Source organism: Oncorhynchus kisutch, linkage group LG20 (genome assembly GCF_002021735.2).
Source record: "Oncorhynchus kisutch isolate 150728-3 linkage group LG20, Okis_V2, whole genome shotgun sequence".
In the NCBI taxonomy this organism is placed as follows: Eukaryota; Metazoa; Chordata; class Actinopteri; order Salmoniformes; family Salmonidae; genus Oncorhynchus; species Oncorhynchus kisutch.
In genome coordinates this window covers 27,621,830-27,637,150 of record NC_034193.2, presented here as the reverse complement: position 1 = coordinate 27,637,150, position 15,321 = coordinate 27,621,830, and the positions used below count along the sequence as shown (strand labels likewise).

Sequence of the window (15,321 nt, the reverse complement as noted above, 5' to 3'; positions counted from 1 at the left end):
AGGCCCAAACCATGATGCTGCCACCACCATGTTTGACAGTGTGGATGGTGTGTTCAGGGTGATGAGCTGTGTTGCTTTTATGCCAAACATAACGTTTTGCATTGTTGCCAAAAAGTTCAATTTTGGTTTCATCTGACCAGAGCACCTTCTTCCACATGTTTGGTGTGTCTCCCAGGTGGCTTGTGGCAAACTTTAAACGACACTTTTTATGGATAGCTTTAAGAAATGGCTTTCTTCTTGCCACTCTTCCATAAAGGCCAGATTTGTGCAATATACGACTGATTGTTGTCCTATGGACAGAGTCTCCCACCTCAGCTGTAGATCTCTGCAGTTCATTCAGAGTGATCATGGGCCTCTTGGCTGCATCTCTGATCAGTCTTCTCCTTGTATGAGCTGAAAGTTTAGAAGGACGACCAGGTCTTGGTAGATTTGCAGTGGTCTGATACCCCTTCCATTTCAATATTATCGCTTGCACAGTGCTCCTTGGGATGTTTAAAGCTTGGGAAATCTTTTTGTATCCAAATCCGGCTTTAAACATCTTCACAACAGTATCTCGGACCTGCCTGGTGTGTTCCTTGTTCTTCATGATGCTCTCTGCGCTTTTAACGGACCTCTGAGACGATCACAGTGCAGGTGCATTTATACGGAGACTTGATTACACACAGGTGGATTGTATTTATCATCATTAGTCATTTAGGTCAACATTGGATCATTCAGAGATCCTCACTGAACTTCTGGAGAGAGTTTGCTGCACTGAAAGTAAAGGGGCTGAATAATTTTACACGCCCAATTTTTCAGTTTTTGATTTGTTAAAAAAGTTTTAAATATCCAATAAATGTCGTTCCACTTCATGATTGTGTCCCACTTGTTGTTGATTCTTCACAAAAAAATACAGTTTTAAATATTTATGTTTGAAGCCTGAAATGTGGCAAAAGGTCGTAAAGTTCAAGGGGGCCGAATACTTTCGCAAGGCACTGTATATAGTAACTTAAAAAAAAATAATAATCAATGGCATTATAACCATTCAATGCTGTTATTATAGTTTATGACCTCTGACATCACCTAGTTGTGTACTGAAATGCCTGGAGTAGCTATTGCATTTTCAGGTTGACATCGTGAGAGTGCACATTATGCCATCCTGTGGTGATAGTACAGCACTGCATGCATGATAATACGATTTTACAACTATGGCATCTGTTGGACCTCAGCCATGGCATAGTCTAGTTCTTCTGCCAAGTGTAGGAGATCATGTCACATCATGTCTTTTCAATGAGCTTATCAAAATGTAAATGCAAGCACACAGAGTTGAAAAGGTAATCTTAGACGATTAATTCTTTGAGTGCAGTGACACACATTATCAAAATGCATTGCGCTAAAAACTTTGCTATTCTTAACATTATGTTTCTCTTATCTGTGTAGGAACCCTGTAATACACTAGTGCTTTCTTAGTTTACCTGCCGCAAATAGTCATGTATAGCCAACAGAAACATTTGAGAAATTTCAAGCTGTTACTCAGTTGTTTTTGTTGGAAGTTGTAATCAATTCTGAACGTCTGTCTGTCAGGCAGTGGAAGCATTGACATCCCCGTCCTGTGCATGCTGATATCAGGAGAGACAACCATGCTGGAGGTACAATCACATGACTTAATTTCTTATAGTCTGAGTAGTTTTATTTACAAACCCTTTTTAATAATCAGTCTATTAGTTGCTCATTGCTATCTGTGTATATTGCAAGGCTTGTATATCACCCTCCTTCTCCCTCCCCCACTTCCCTCCTCCGTCCTCCCTCCCCTCTTCCCTCTCTCTCCTTCCCAGCGGTTGGATCTCTCTCTGAGGAACTCCATGCCCTGGCTGGTGCTGGCGGGGTCGGGTGGTGTGGCCGACCTCGTCAGTGACGTCCTGGAGAGCCTATCGTCTGCGCCCCCTGTCCTGTCCTCCACCGAGGGGGAGGGGGAGGCGGGACCTAGTGTGGACCTTAAAGACAGAGTGGCCGAGAGGGTTAGGAAGCACTTTCCGACCGAAACAGAGATAGACAAACTGGTAGAACGGGTAAGAGCAGGGGAGAATGTGGGGCAGTCTTTTGCTGCACAGGGTAAATTTCTCAGCTTAAGCATTGTCTTTCACGGCTTCCTCTCTTCATCTCCTTTCCCTCATTACCACAACCAGGTGAAAGGATTGGATAGGTTTTCAACATAATTATTTCAATTGACATTGAAAAGCCTGACCATAATAAAGAGCCTCTCAAATATTGCCCTTGAACAGTGTTTGCCAAACTGGTCATCATACTATTTTCACCTACACCTCAGCATCTCTCCTCCTATCCCATGTTCACAGGTTCTGAGCATCTACCTGAACAGGGATCTGATCACTGTCTACCACGGAGAGCAGGAGGGACCAGATGACTTTGACACGGTCTTGCTCAAAGCCTTGGTTGGAGGTATGATACACCGTTTCACCCCTGTTTCGCGAATGCAAGCATTGCATGAGTGGAATAATTTGACTTCAGCCCATATGTATCCACAGTTCACACTGCTGATCCATACTGTATAAGCTGATGCAGGACATAATTCCAAATCAAATCAAATGTTATTTGTCACATAAGCCGAATAAAACAGGTGTAGACCTTACAGTGAAATGCTTCCAAGCCCTTAACCAACAATCCAGTTTTAAGAAAAATTTTAAAAAGTAAGAAATAATAGAAACAAATTATTAAAGTGCAGCAGTAAAATACCAATAGCGAGGCTATATACAGGGGGTACCGGTACAGAGTCAATGTGCGGGGGCACCGGTTAGTCAAGGTAATAGAGGTAATATGTACATGTAGGTAGAATTATTAAAGTGACTATGCATAGATAATAACAAGAGAGTATTTTTACTGTCTGGTATAGAGGTCCGGGATGGCAGGAAGCCTGGCCCCGGTGATGTACTGGGCCGTACACACTACCCTCTGTAGTGCCTTGCGGCCGAAAGCCAAGCAGTTGCCATACCAGGCAGTGATGCATCCCATCAGGATGCTCTTGATGGTGCAGCTGTAGAATATTTTGAGGATCTGAGGACCCATGCCAAATCTTTTCAGTCTCCTGAGGGGGAATAGGTGTTGTTGTGCCCTCTTCACGACTGTCTTGGTGTGCTTGGACCATGTTAGTTTGTTGGTGATGTGAACCTGCTCTACTACAGCCCGTCGATGAGAATGGGGTCGTGCTCGGTCCTCCTTTTCCTGTAGTCCAATATCAACTCCTTTGTCTTGATCACGTTGAGGGAGAGGTTGTTGTCCTTGCACCACATGGTCAAGTCTCTGACCTGCTCACTATAGGCTGTCTCATCGTTGTCGGTGATCAGGCCTACCACTGTTGTGTCATCGGCAAATGTAATGATGGTGTTGGAGTCATGCCTGGCCATGCAGTTATGAGTGAACAGGGTGAACAGTAGGGGACTGAGCCCGCACCCCTGAGGGGCCCCCGTGTTGAGGATCACCGTGGCGGATGTGTTGTTACCAACCCTTACCACCTGGGGGCGGCGGCCTGTTAGGAAGTCCAGGGTCCAGTTGCAGAGGGAGGTGTTTAGTCCCAGGGTCCGTAGCTTAGTGATGAACATTGAGGGCACTATGGTGCTGGAATGCTGAGCTGTAGTCAATGAATAATATTCTCACATAGGTGTTCCTTTTGTCCAGGTGTGAAAGGGCAGTGTGGAGTGCAATAGAGATTGCATCATCTGTGGATCTGTTGGGGCGGTATGCAAATTTGAGTGGGTCTAGGGTTTCTGGGATAATGGTGTTGTGAGCCATGACCAGCCTTTCAATGCACTTCATGGCTACAGATGTGAGTGCTATGGGTTGTTAGTCATTTAGGCAGGTTACCTTAGTGTTGTTGGGCACAAGGACTATGGTGGTCTGCTTGAAACATGTTGGTTTTACAGACTTGGACAGGGAGAGGTTGAAAATGTCAGTGAAGACACTTGCCAGTTAGTCAGCGCATGCTCGGTGTACATGTCCTGATAATCCGTCTGGCTGTGAGGCCTTGTGAATGTAGACCTTTTTAAAAGTCTTACTCATATCGGCTGTGGAGAGATCGTGATCACACAGTTGTCCGGCACCAGTCCTCTATTTGTATATAATTTTTTCTTTCAAACATTTTATTTAGCCTTTTCCATAAAGACAACCAACAACAACACAAAGCAATGAACATGTACAAAATAGATAAAAACAAAAAGACGGAGACAAATACACAGTCCCCTGTGTAAAACGGCGCATTTGCACATAATGAAACTCACCTGGACTCCATCACCTTGATTACCTGCCCTTATATGCCACTCCCTTGTTTTCTTCCCCAGTCATCAAATGAGCATATATCATGTTATAAAAACCGGATAGGACCTTTAAATTACTGTTGGTTGGGCAAATTACTTATGATTCATGCCTGTTTAGTAGGCTAAGTATAATTCATGGTTGGATTTGGTTAGGGTGTAGCCTACAAGGCTTCACCATAGGCCCAACAATCAGTCCAAGATTTAAATTAGTAAATAACATACAGTATGTCTATGAATCCTATCATATTGTGATTATCTGTAATCACATTTTTTGTTGTCTCTTTTAATCTGCTAGGTAAATTAACTAGCCTATCAAAATACCGTATCGTACCCACAAGCGAACCATGTCCATCCTCCTGTGTCGTCTTGTCATTAGCGGCAAGAATTGTCTTTACTTGCTGCGCAGAGTTGTTGTAATAGGCCTCTTCATCTTGGGGGTTCAGAAAGGTTTTGGTAGCTCCTTGTGAGGTGATGATCAGTCTGGCAGGGTGAATTAGCCCGTGCTGGATCTCTGCCTCACGTAGGTACACCCTGATATTGTTGTCAAGGCTCTCTTTTTGGTCATATCAGCAGTCATGTTGGGAAACATCTTTGCCTTCATCCCACAAAAGTTAATATCTAATTTCTTCATTGACAACTGTATGATTGCGTGTTTGACCTGACAACGCTGCATCCTCACGATCATCACGCGGGGTCAGCATGCCAAGATGGTTTCGATCCAATTCCGATGTGTGTTCTCCACTGCTGGTTCACTGGACAGTTCCTCAGCCTGGAACAGTTCTGTGAAGAATGCTGTCATGTAAGTTGTTGGATTTCCCTGTTCAATGCCGTTATCAAATCCTGTGACACGAAGATTACATTTACGACTGCATTTCCAAAACTTCAAGCTTGTCAAGTTCAGTCACCCTGCCATCCACTTTAGGCATGGCTTCTTCAGCTATGGCTGTCTTCTCGTTTCATTCAGCAACTGATGTCCTAATTGTTTCCAGACTTGGTTGGAGCTTGTCTATTGCTGTGCCTATCTCTTCCTGTATGATAGAACAGATGGGGATAGGGCGTTCGGATTCATTCAACTCATTTTCTCTCACTGCAGCTTGCGAACCAGATTCGGTGCCCACCATTGCGCCGACAGTGTGGTTTCTCGGTTTCTCTGAGCTTTCCATGCTCACTCCATGCGACCGAAACAGGAAGTGATCTCTATTTGTATTTGAACTGTCATGACTCTCTCTCCTTGGTGAGGATCTAAGGCACAAGATTAGCTCGGCACAGGGCTGACAGCAGTGTAGGCTGGTGACTTGAAAAAATGAGGAGGATGGAAGACCAATGGTATAGGCGTGGACCAAACCATAAAACGCATTTGAAAAATCATCAAAGACAAATGATTTTAACCGAAACGTTTAATAAAGACATTTATAGTAAAATATTATGGGGAAGGGAATGAGAAGGCTACAGTGTTGGGAAGGTCAGCAGTGATTGAATGAGGGTATTCGGCGTGAGTAGAGGTGTTCAGAGGCTTCAGTGGCAAAAAAGTTTCATCATGGATGGATGGTGCTGTGGAAGAGCCCAACTCCTCCACTAAGGGCAGGACAGGATTTGGCTGGGAAGACAAAAAAGCAATAACACACAGTTAGACAAAAGAGCTAAGAATGAGTTAGTCCAAGCAAGGAGTAAAACCACACTTGTGTGATAATGTGATTGTGTTTGTGTATGGGATTGACTCTACATAGTAATGAAGAAAATGTATAGGTGTACTCACTTGGAGAGGAACCATTCAATGTGCCAGTGGATAAAAGGGCATATGGGGAATAACAGACAGCAGAGGACCAGGGGGTTCAGTTCTTCAGAGGGGCATAGACTGTTCAGTTCTTGAGAGAACTAAACACCCCTATGCCCTCTGAAGAACTAAACAGCCCTGTGCCCTCTGAAGAACTAAACAGCCCCGTGCCCTCTGAAGAACTAAACAGCCCCGGCTGTCCATGGAGCGTGGGGGAGTTACTGTTGAAAACCAAATGTTCATGAAACATAATTTCATAAACAATTAAACTAATTAAAACCTTATTATAATGGGGAAAACATGTTAAAGTCTTACTTTTAAAGTTGAAGTCCATTCTTCTCATAGTCAGTCTGGTTGGCAAACTGGTCGATGGCCTCATACCAGTAAGGATCTTTCTGCAGTGATTTAAGAATTCTCCTCTCTATGGATAAAATTACAAGGTTCCTCAGTGTCTCTTGTCCCATAGAGTTCCGAGGAGAAGCTTCGCTCCACCCTAGCTGATGTTGCCCCCCCCCCCCCATAGTAGCAACTAGGCAGCCTGCACAGCTCAGGCATCGCTTCATCAAGTCCACTGCTCTTATAGTGCAGGATTGTGTCAGACAGCTTTGCAATGTTCCCTTGAATCCCCTCATCACAGTAAAACACTTGTTTTCAGTCTTTCCTAATATATATTTTTTTCCAATAGTCTGCAATAGGCTTGTCAGAGCATCATCTGGGAATTTTCTCTTGAATTAATCAAATTTACTACCATCTAACAACTCCAGGAATCGCATGCTGTTCAGGCTTTTGTACCTCTGTGCTATCTGAGACTTCATGTTATCATGAATTGAGTCATACAGTGCTTTGTAGGTGCCTTACATCCTGAGTGCCCTGCCGACGCTTCCTCCTGTGCATGATCTCTGGATCATGAATTGAGTCATACAGTGCCTTGTAGGTGTGCCTTAGATCCTGAGTGCCCTGCCGACGCTTCCTCCTGTGCATGATGTCTGGATCCTCTTTCACGCTTGCTGTCTTCTCATATATGGCACTGAATGCTACATCAGACTTTTGCTCCTCCCATTCTGCTTGTTAGATTCTCTATTAGGCTACATCCATGGCTTTCTGCTGCACTATGTCAAACGCAACATCTGTGTGAGCAAATATCTCCTCAAAAGTTAGAGGTAAAAAAAATAAATCTAAATCTTCCAGCTTTGCCTTGAACCCATCTGCACATGACACAGTATCATCATCCATGGTAGAGTGCTCTATAATATGTCAATCGTCCATCAGTTGGTCATAGTTTTTCGCCACAGTGTTAACAATTCTAGAAGTGAAATTCTAACGTGTTGGTGCGTCTTTTGGCCAGCATGCACATCCAGCCTGTTCAAGCAACATCACGATCTTGGTCGACTTTAAAAAAAAGTGGTGAAGCCGTCCAGTGTCGCAAAGAAAACCTTAACTTTGTGCTCTGACTCAGAACTAAATAGAGCCAGTGTGCATAGCCGTGCACAAAAGTGGCACTCGGCGCTACTTCAGCAGCACCATTGGTTTGGGCAACAAGTTTCTTCTGAAGTTTAAACTCAGACATCTCAGAATTCACAAAGTCAAACACAGACTGCGCATCTCGCCCACATGACACTTAAAAAAGTAGCCCAAGAAACGTTCCTAAAGTCCTGATCATCCACATACCTGACGATAACTGACAACTGCGACCAACACAACTGCGAACGATATAAATGTGGGCAGTTACAGTGGGGCAAAAAAGTATTTAGTCAGCCACCAATTGTGCAAGTTCTCCCACTTAAAAAGATGAGAGAGGCCTGTACTTCTCATCATAGGTACACTTCAACTATGACAGACAAAAATAGATTTTTTTTCTCCAGAAAATCATATTATGGTCTGTGAGAGCCAGAAATCTTGCTTGTTTGTAGGTGACCAAATACTTATTTTCCACTATAATTTGCAAATATATTCATAAAAAATCCTACAATGTGATTTTCTGGATTTGTTTTTTCTCATTTTGTCTCTCATAGTTGAAGAGTACCTATGATGAAAATTAGAGGCCTCTCATCTTTTTAAGTAGGAGAACTTGCACAATTGGTGGCTGACTAAATACTTTTTTGCCCCGCTGAATATGCTCCCTGCTTTTGTGATGCCTTATACCTGAACGATCAATGTTCTTCAGATCACAGTTACCCTCCTTTCGCCCAAGGCTGAGACTTTCCAAAAGGCAGGCAAGGCCAGCTATACTTTTGATACCAATTGACATTGAACGCCCTCACCTTTTCATCCTTCTTCATGAAACTAATCTCAGGCAAAGGCCGACCCTCGTTTTTAATTCGTACCTTTTCTGTGTACCCCGGAGAATGAAAGGGGTTCTTAAACAAAATGTTCACAAAATTTTTGGTAGCGTTAGTCATTCTGTCGGAGAAAACTGCTTGCTCACGTTGCTAGCTACTGAAGATAGCTAGGCAAATTTAAATAAATTGCACTAACTGGACACAAAAATAAATGTATAAAAGCAAGAAAACAATTTATAATATACCTCCTCCGTCTCCTGTAATTTGATAAACTCATTTGAATTGAATAATATCACAAAAATGCTCAACCATCACTCTTTACTCTTAATCTCTATCCAACAATATCACCAAGCTTCTCAACACATGCAGTTGAAGTCGGAAGTTAACATAAACTTAGGTTGGAGTCATTAAAACTCGTTTTTCAACCACTCCACAAATGTCTTGTTAACAAACTATAGTTTTGGCAAGTCGGTTAGGATATCTACTTTGTGCATGATGCAAGATTATTTCACTTATAATTCACTGTATCTGGTTAACCTCACGAGGGTATGTGGGACGCTAGCCAGTGAAACTGCAGGGCGCCAAATTCAAAACAACATAAATCCCATAATTAAAATTCTTCAAACATACAAGTATTTTACAGCATTTTAAAGATACACTTGTTGTAAATCCAGCCACAGTGTCCGACTTCAAAAAGGCTGTACGACAAAAGCACAGCAAACGATTATGTTAGGTCAGAGACAAGACACAGAAAAACACAGCCATTTTTCCAGCCAAAGAGAGGGGTCACAAAAAGTAGAAATAGAGAGAAAATTAATCACTAACCTTTGATGGTCTTCATCAGATGACACTCATAGGACTTCATGTTACACAATACATGTATGTTTAGTTCGGTAAAGTTCATATTTATATCCAAAAATCAGAATTTACATTGGTGCGTTATGTTCAGTAGTTCCAAAACATCCGGTGATTTTGCAGAGAGCCACATCAATTTACAGAAATACTCATAATAAACATTGCTAAAAGATACAACTGGAATTTTAGAACCACTTTACGGAAAAAGCACACCATGCAATAATCTGAGTACAGCGCTCAGAGACCAAAACAACCCAAACAGATATCCGCCATGTTGTGTAGTCAACAGAAGTCAGAAATAGCATTATAATATTCACTTACCTTTTGATGATCTTCATCAGAATGCACTCCCAGGAATCCCAGTTCCACAATAAATGTTTGTTTTGTTCGATAATGTCCATCATTTATGTCCAAATAGCTCCTTTTTGTTCGCACGTTTAGCCCAGTAATCCGAATTCATGAGGCGCGATCACTAGGTGCAGACGAAAAGTCAAAAAGTTCCATTACAGTCCGTAGAAACGTGTCAAACGATGTATAGAATCAATCTTTAGGATGTCTTCAATAATGGATGTCATCTTCAATAATGTTCCAACCGGAGAATTCCATTGTCTGTAGAATTGCAATGGAAAGCAAGCTAACTCTCACGTGAACGCACATGGTCAGCTCCTGGCACTTTGGCAGACCTCTGACTCAATCCCCTCTCATTCGCCCCCACTTCACAGTAGAAGCATCAAACGAGGTTCTAAAGACTGTTGACATCTAGTAGAAGCCTTAGGAAGTGCAATATGACCCCATAGACACTGTGTATTCGATAGGCAATGAGTTGAAAAACTACAAATCTCAGATTTCCCACTTCCTGGTTGGATTTTTTGTCTGCCATATGAGTTCTGTTATACTCACAGACATCATTCAAACAGTTTTAGAAATTTAAGAGGGTTTTCTATCAGAATCTACTAATTATATGCATACTCTAGCTTTGATGGCTGAGTAGCAGGCAGTTTAATTTGGACACGCTTTTCATCCAAAATTCCCAATTCCCAATTCCCTACCCTACCCTAAACTCAGTTTTTCATAATTCTTGACATTTAATCCTAGTAAATATTCCCTGTTTTAGGTCAGTTAGGATCACCACTTTATTTTAAGAAAGTAAAATGTCAGAATAATAGTAGAGAGAATGATTTATTTCAGCTTTTATTTCTTTCATCACATTCCCAGTGGGTCAGAAGTTTACATACACACAATTAGTATTTTGCAGCATTGCCTTTAAATTGTTTAATTGGGTCAAACGTTTCAGGTAGCCTTCCACAAGCTTCCCACAATAAGTTGAGTGAATTCTGGCACATTCCTCCTGACAGAGCTGGTGTAACTGAGTCAGGTTTGTCGGCCTCCTTGCTCGCACATGCTTTTTCTATTCTGCCCACAAATGTTCCATAGGATTGAGGTCAGGACTTTGTGATGGCAATTCCAATACCTTGACTTTGTTGTCCTTAAGCCATTTTGTCACAACTTTGGAAGTATGCTTGGGGTCATTGTCCATTTGGAAGACCCATTTGTGACCAAGCTTTAACTGATGTCTTGAGATGTTGTTATGGGATGGATTTGCACTTTTCGCACCGTCTTCTTCCTGAGCGGTATGATGGCTGCGTGGTCCCATGGTGTTTATACTTGTGTACAGATGAATGTGGTACCTTCAGGCATTTGGAAATGGCTCCCAAGGATGAACCAGACTTGTGGAGGTCTACAATTTTCTTGGCTGATTTCTTTTGATTTTCCCATGATGTCAAGCGAAGAGGCACTGAGTTTGAAGGTAGGCCTTGAAACACATCCACAGGTACATCGCCAATTGACTAAAATGATGTCAATTAGCTAAAGCCATGACATTTTCTGAAATTTTCCAAGCTGTTTAGAGGCACAGTCAACTTATTGTGTGTAAACTTCTGACCCACTGGAATTGTGATACCGTGAATTATAAGCGAAATAATCTGTCTGTAAACGATTGTTGGAAAAATGACTTGTGTCATGCACAAAGTAGATGTCCTAACCGACTTGCCAAAACTATAGTTTGTTAACAAGACATTTGTGGAGTGGTTAAAAAAACTAGTTTTAATGACTCCAACCTAAGTGTATGTAAACTTCCGATTTCAGCTGTATATGATTATATATGAAACTATTTTTGAAAAGATAGAAATTGAGTTTGTCTTCTAATGAAAATGGCTTTTCATGTCTGTTGTGCACTAACTAAGCCACGCCCCTATTGAGGTAAAGAGTCCGTGTCAACATGATGGAAACGCCTTTCAGGCCAGAGTGCTTAAAATGACTCGCTGAGAATTTAAATATTGACCAGAGAATGTGAGGATGTGATCCACACGTTGAAATGGTTAAAACTACAAGACCAGTAAATAGTAAGACCCTCTGAAACTCTCGACGAGTGGAGAGGGTGAAGACTAGACCAAAACATGCACCGTCCGCAGCTCTGCATGTAAAGTAGTCTTGGACAATTGACCCAAGTTGGAGGGAAGAACAGATCCCTCTCACCACCGTGTGGTATATCTGATGTATCCATTCTAAGAACACTCCAGAACAAAAGAAGCCTACAACTAAGAAGGACATTGTGACCTCTGGTGGACAACCAGAGACTTGCATCAAACTACTACCTTTTTTTTTCAAACTACTTCTTTATAGACAGAGTGATTTCAAGAGAGAGACGACAGAAAAAGACACCTATGCATAAATATATGTTGCATTTCTAATCTGAATGAGCTGTATAAATATTCATATTTACGGTTTCCAAATGTACGTACAATAAGTCCACACTCTTTGTCTCTCCCACTCTTTATCTTTCTCCACCCCCTTTTCATTGTGTAACAAGCCGTCATATCAGGTTAGTCCACTAGGGACTTCTCATTGCATTATGTTAGTAATCAATAACGCATACTGTGTGTGTGTGTGTTTATGTAATTCTTTGTGATTATTTAGTTTGTTAGTAAATAAATAATTAAGCCAATTTGTGTATCGATTCATCACTTAGGTTATGGTTCGTGCAGATTTACGAAATCAACGACGTTCACAATGAGACTGATATGAGGAAATGATTGATTGATGACTGGTATGATATCGATATATTCTTGAGTTCATTCGGTAAATGGTAACTGATTTATTAAATAAACTTTTCTCGTGGGCCCCAAATTCCTAATGAGTTAATTGTTACATGATTAATTTCATTGAGTAATAATTAAATGTAGTAGGTAATTATTCGATGAATTGCAGTCTATTAATGATAGTCATGTCATGACAGAACTAAAGATGTTAGGTGTTCAAGGTAATTATGTTGTCTTGACATTATAATAGACATCTTTGTCTGACAATATGGTGCATGTGATGTACAGTACCAGTCAAAAGTTTGGACACACCTACTCATTTGAGGGTTTTTCTATATTTTACTGTTTTCTACATTGTAGAATAATAGTGAAGACATCAAAACTATAAAATAACACATATATGAAATTACGTTGTAACCAAAAAAGTGTTAAAAAAATCTAAATCTATTTTAGATTTGAGATTCTTCAAAGTTGCCACCCTTTGCCTTGATGACAGCTTTGCCCACTCTTGGCGTTCTTGAAGGAGTTCCCACACTTGTTGGCTGCTTTTCCTTCACTCTGTAGTCCAACTCATCCCAAACCATCTCAATTAGGTTGAACTCGGGTGATTGTGGAGGCCAGGTCATCTGATGCAGCACTCCATCACTCTCCTTGGTCAAATAGCCCTTACACAGCCTGGAGTTGTGTTGGGTCATTGTCCTGTTGAAAAACGACTTATTGTCCCACTAAGCGCAAACCAGATGGAATGACATATCTCTGCAGAATGCTGTGATAACCATACTGGTTAAGTGTGCCTTGAATTCTAAATAAATCACTGACAGTGTCACCAGCAAAGCACCATCACACCTCCTCCTCCTTGCTTCACGGTGGGAACCACACTTGCGAAGATCATCTGTTCACCTACTCTGTCTCATAAAGACAGTGGTTAGAACCAAAAATCTCACATTTGGACTCATCATACCAAAGGACAGATTTCCACTGGCCTAATGTCCATTGCTGGTGTTTCTTGGCCCAAGTAAGTCTCTTATTCTTATTGGTGTCCTTTTAGTAGTGGTTTCTTTGCAGCCATTCGGCCATGAAGGCCTGATTCACTCAGTCTCCTCTGAACAGTTGATATTAAGATGTGTCTGTTACATGAACTCTGTGAAGCATTTATTTGGGCTACAATCTGAGGTGCAGTTAACTCTAATGAACTTATCCTCTGCAGCAGAGGTAACTCTGGGTCTTCCTTTCCTGTGGCGGTCCTCATGAGAGCCAGTTTCATCATAGCGGTTGATGGTTTTTGCAACTGCACTTGAAGAAACTTTCAAAGTTCTTGAAATTTCCGCATTGACTGACCTTCCTTTCTTAAAGTAATGATGGACTGTCGTTTCTCTTTGTTATTTGAGCTGTTCTTGCCATAATATGGGCTTAGCCTTATTTGGTAAAATACCATCTTCTGTATACCATCCCAACCTTGTCACAACACAACTGATTGGCTCAAACACATTAAGAAGGAAAGAAATTCCACTATATGACTACCTCTTGTAGCTGGTTGAGAGAATGCCTAGAGTCTGCAAAGCTGTCATTAAGGCAAAGGGTGGCTACTTTGAAGAATCTCAAATATAAAAAAATAAAATAAAATTTGTTTAACATGATTCTATTTGTGCTATTTCATAGTTTTGATGTCTTCACTATTATTCTACAATGTAGAAAATAGTACAAATTAAGAAAAACCTTTGAATGAGTAGGTGTTTCCAAACTTTTGACTGGTACTGTATGTGTACATTATCCTCAAGTCAAGATGTGTGTTTGTGTGTGTGTGTGTCTGTCTGTCTTTCTGTGTCTATGCGTGTCTCTTTGCACGTGTGTGTGTCAGCGAGTAAGCAGCGTGTGTCAAGTGAAGCCAGCCCCTACACTGAGGAGCTGAAGCTGGCGGTTACCTGGAACAGAGTGGACATCGCCAAGAGTGAGCTCTTCAATGGAGACATCCACTGGAGGGTGAGACACTCATGTTCCCAATCAACCCCTAGACCCTAGGCCAGGATTCCCCAACTGGCTGCATGCGGTCTGAATTCCCAAAGTTATTTGGGGGGACATAATAGACTCAAAACACCAGGAAATCAGCTCCAAGTGATATTCATTTAAGAATGGTGTTCCCAAGTATTCCACACATAATGGAGAGAAACGTGATTGTATACAAATGTAAGCAAAGTTTGATATTACTATGTTGTAGTCAAACATTATATCTGTTTGGGCTTCTTGTGGTCAATTTGCCATCTACAAATTATTTATAATTATATTCTGGCCCCCTGACCATCGGCTCAAGAAAATAATTGTTGAATGGCTGAATCTAGTTGTTGATCCCTGGTTTAGGCCCAATGCACTATTGTGAAAATTCCACCAAGCCTATCAGAGGTCTAGGAGGATTGGGAAATGGAGGGGATCAAATCGGGACAGGGTTTCTCAATACTTTCACTTTAAAAAAAAGAATTCTCTACAGAGAACCTAGTAGTAAATCATTTCTCTCTTCCAGCCACACAGCCACGAGTGATTAACAACTTTAAAATTGATGTGTGAATGCTGATCTTCTGTGCGCCAGCACTGTTTTACAAGTGGCGTGTGAGTCTGGGTTGTCGAGAGAAATAATACACTACTTTAGCCACAAAGGCTTTGGGAGGCCCAGCCTTTTCCATCTATACAGCAGCTGTCAAAGACCTGTTCCATCAGATTCAAGTGTATGTGCCATTTCATTGTAGGTTTGTACATACACTGAGTATACAAAACATTAAGAACGCCTACTCTTTCCATGACATAGACTGACCAGGTATATCCAGGTGAAAGCTGTGATCCCTTATTGTCACTTGTTAAATCCATTTCCGTTAGTGTAGATGAAGGGAAGACAATTGAGACATGGATTGTGTAGGTTTGCCATTCAGAGGATGAATTGGCAAGAGAAAATATTTGTGTCTTTGAACAGGGTTTGATAGTAGGTGCCAGGCACATCGGTTTTTGTCAAGAACTGCAACGCT

General features: G+C 41.5%; 1 protein-coding gene across 1 annotated transcript in view; it reads left to right on the top strand.

The window, feature by feature from the left end:
- The window catches only part of LOC109865191 (transient receptor potential cation channel subfamily M member 4), a 93,033-nt gene that overhangs the window by 23,122 nt on the left and 54,590 nt on the right, over positions 1–15,321 (top strand). Inside the window, exons 7-10 of the mRNA XM_020453296.2 lie at positions 1,564–1,628; positions 1,815–2,048; positions 2,334–2,436; positions 14,169–14,290. Of these exons, the coding sequence (XP_020308885.1) occupies positions 1,564–1,628; positions 1,815–2,048; positions 2,334–2,436; positions 14,169–14,290 (524 nt within the window). The remainder of the gene's footprint in view (positions 1–1,563; positions 1,629–1,814; positions 2,049–2,333; positions 2,437–14,168; positions 14,291–15,321) is intronic.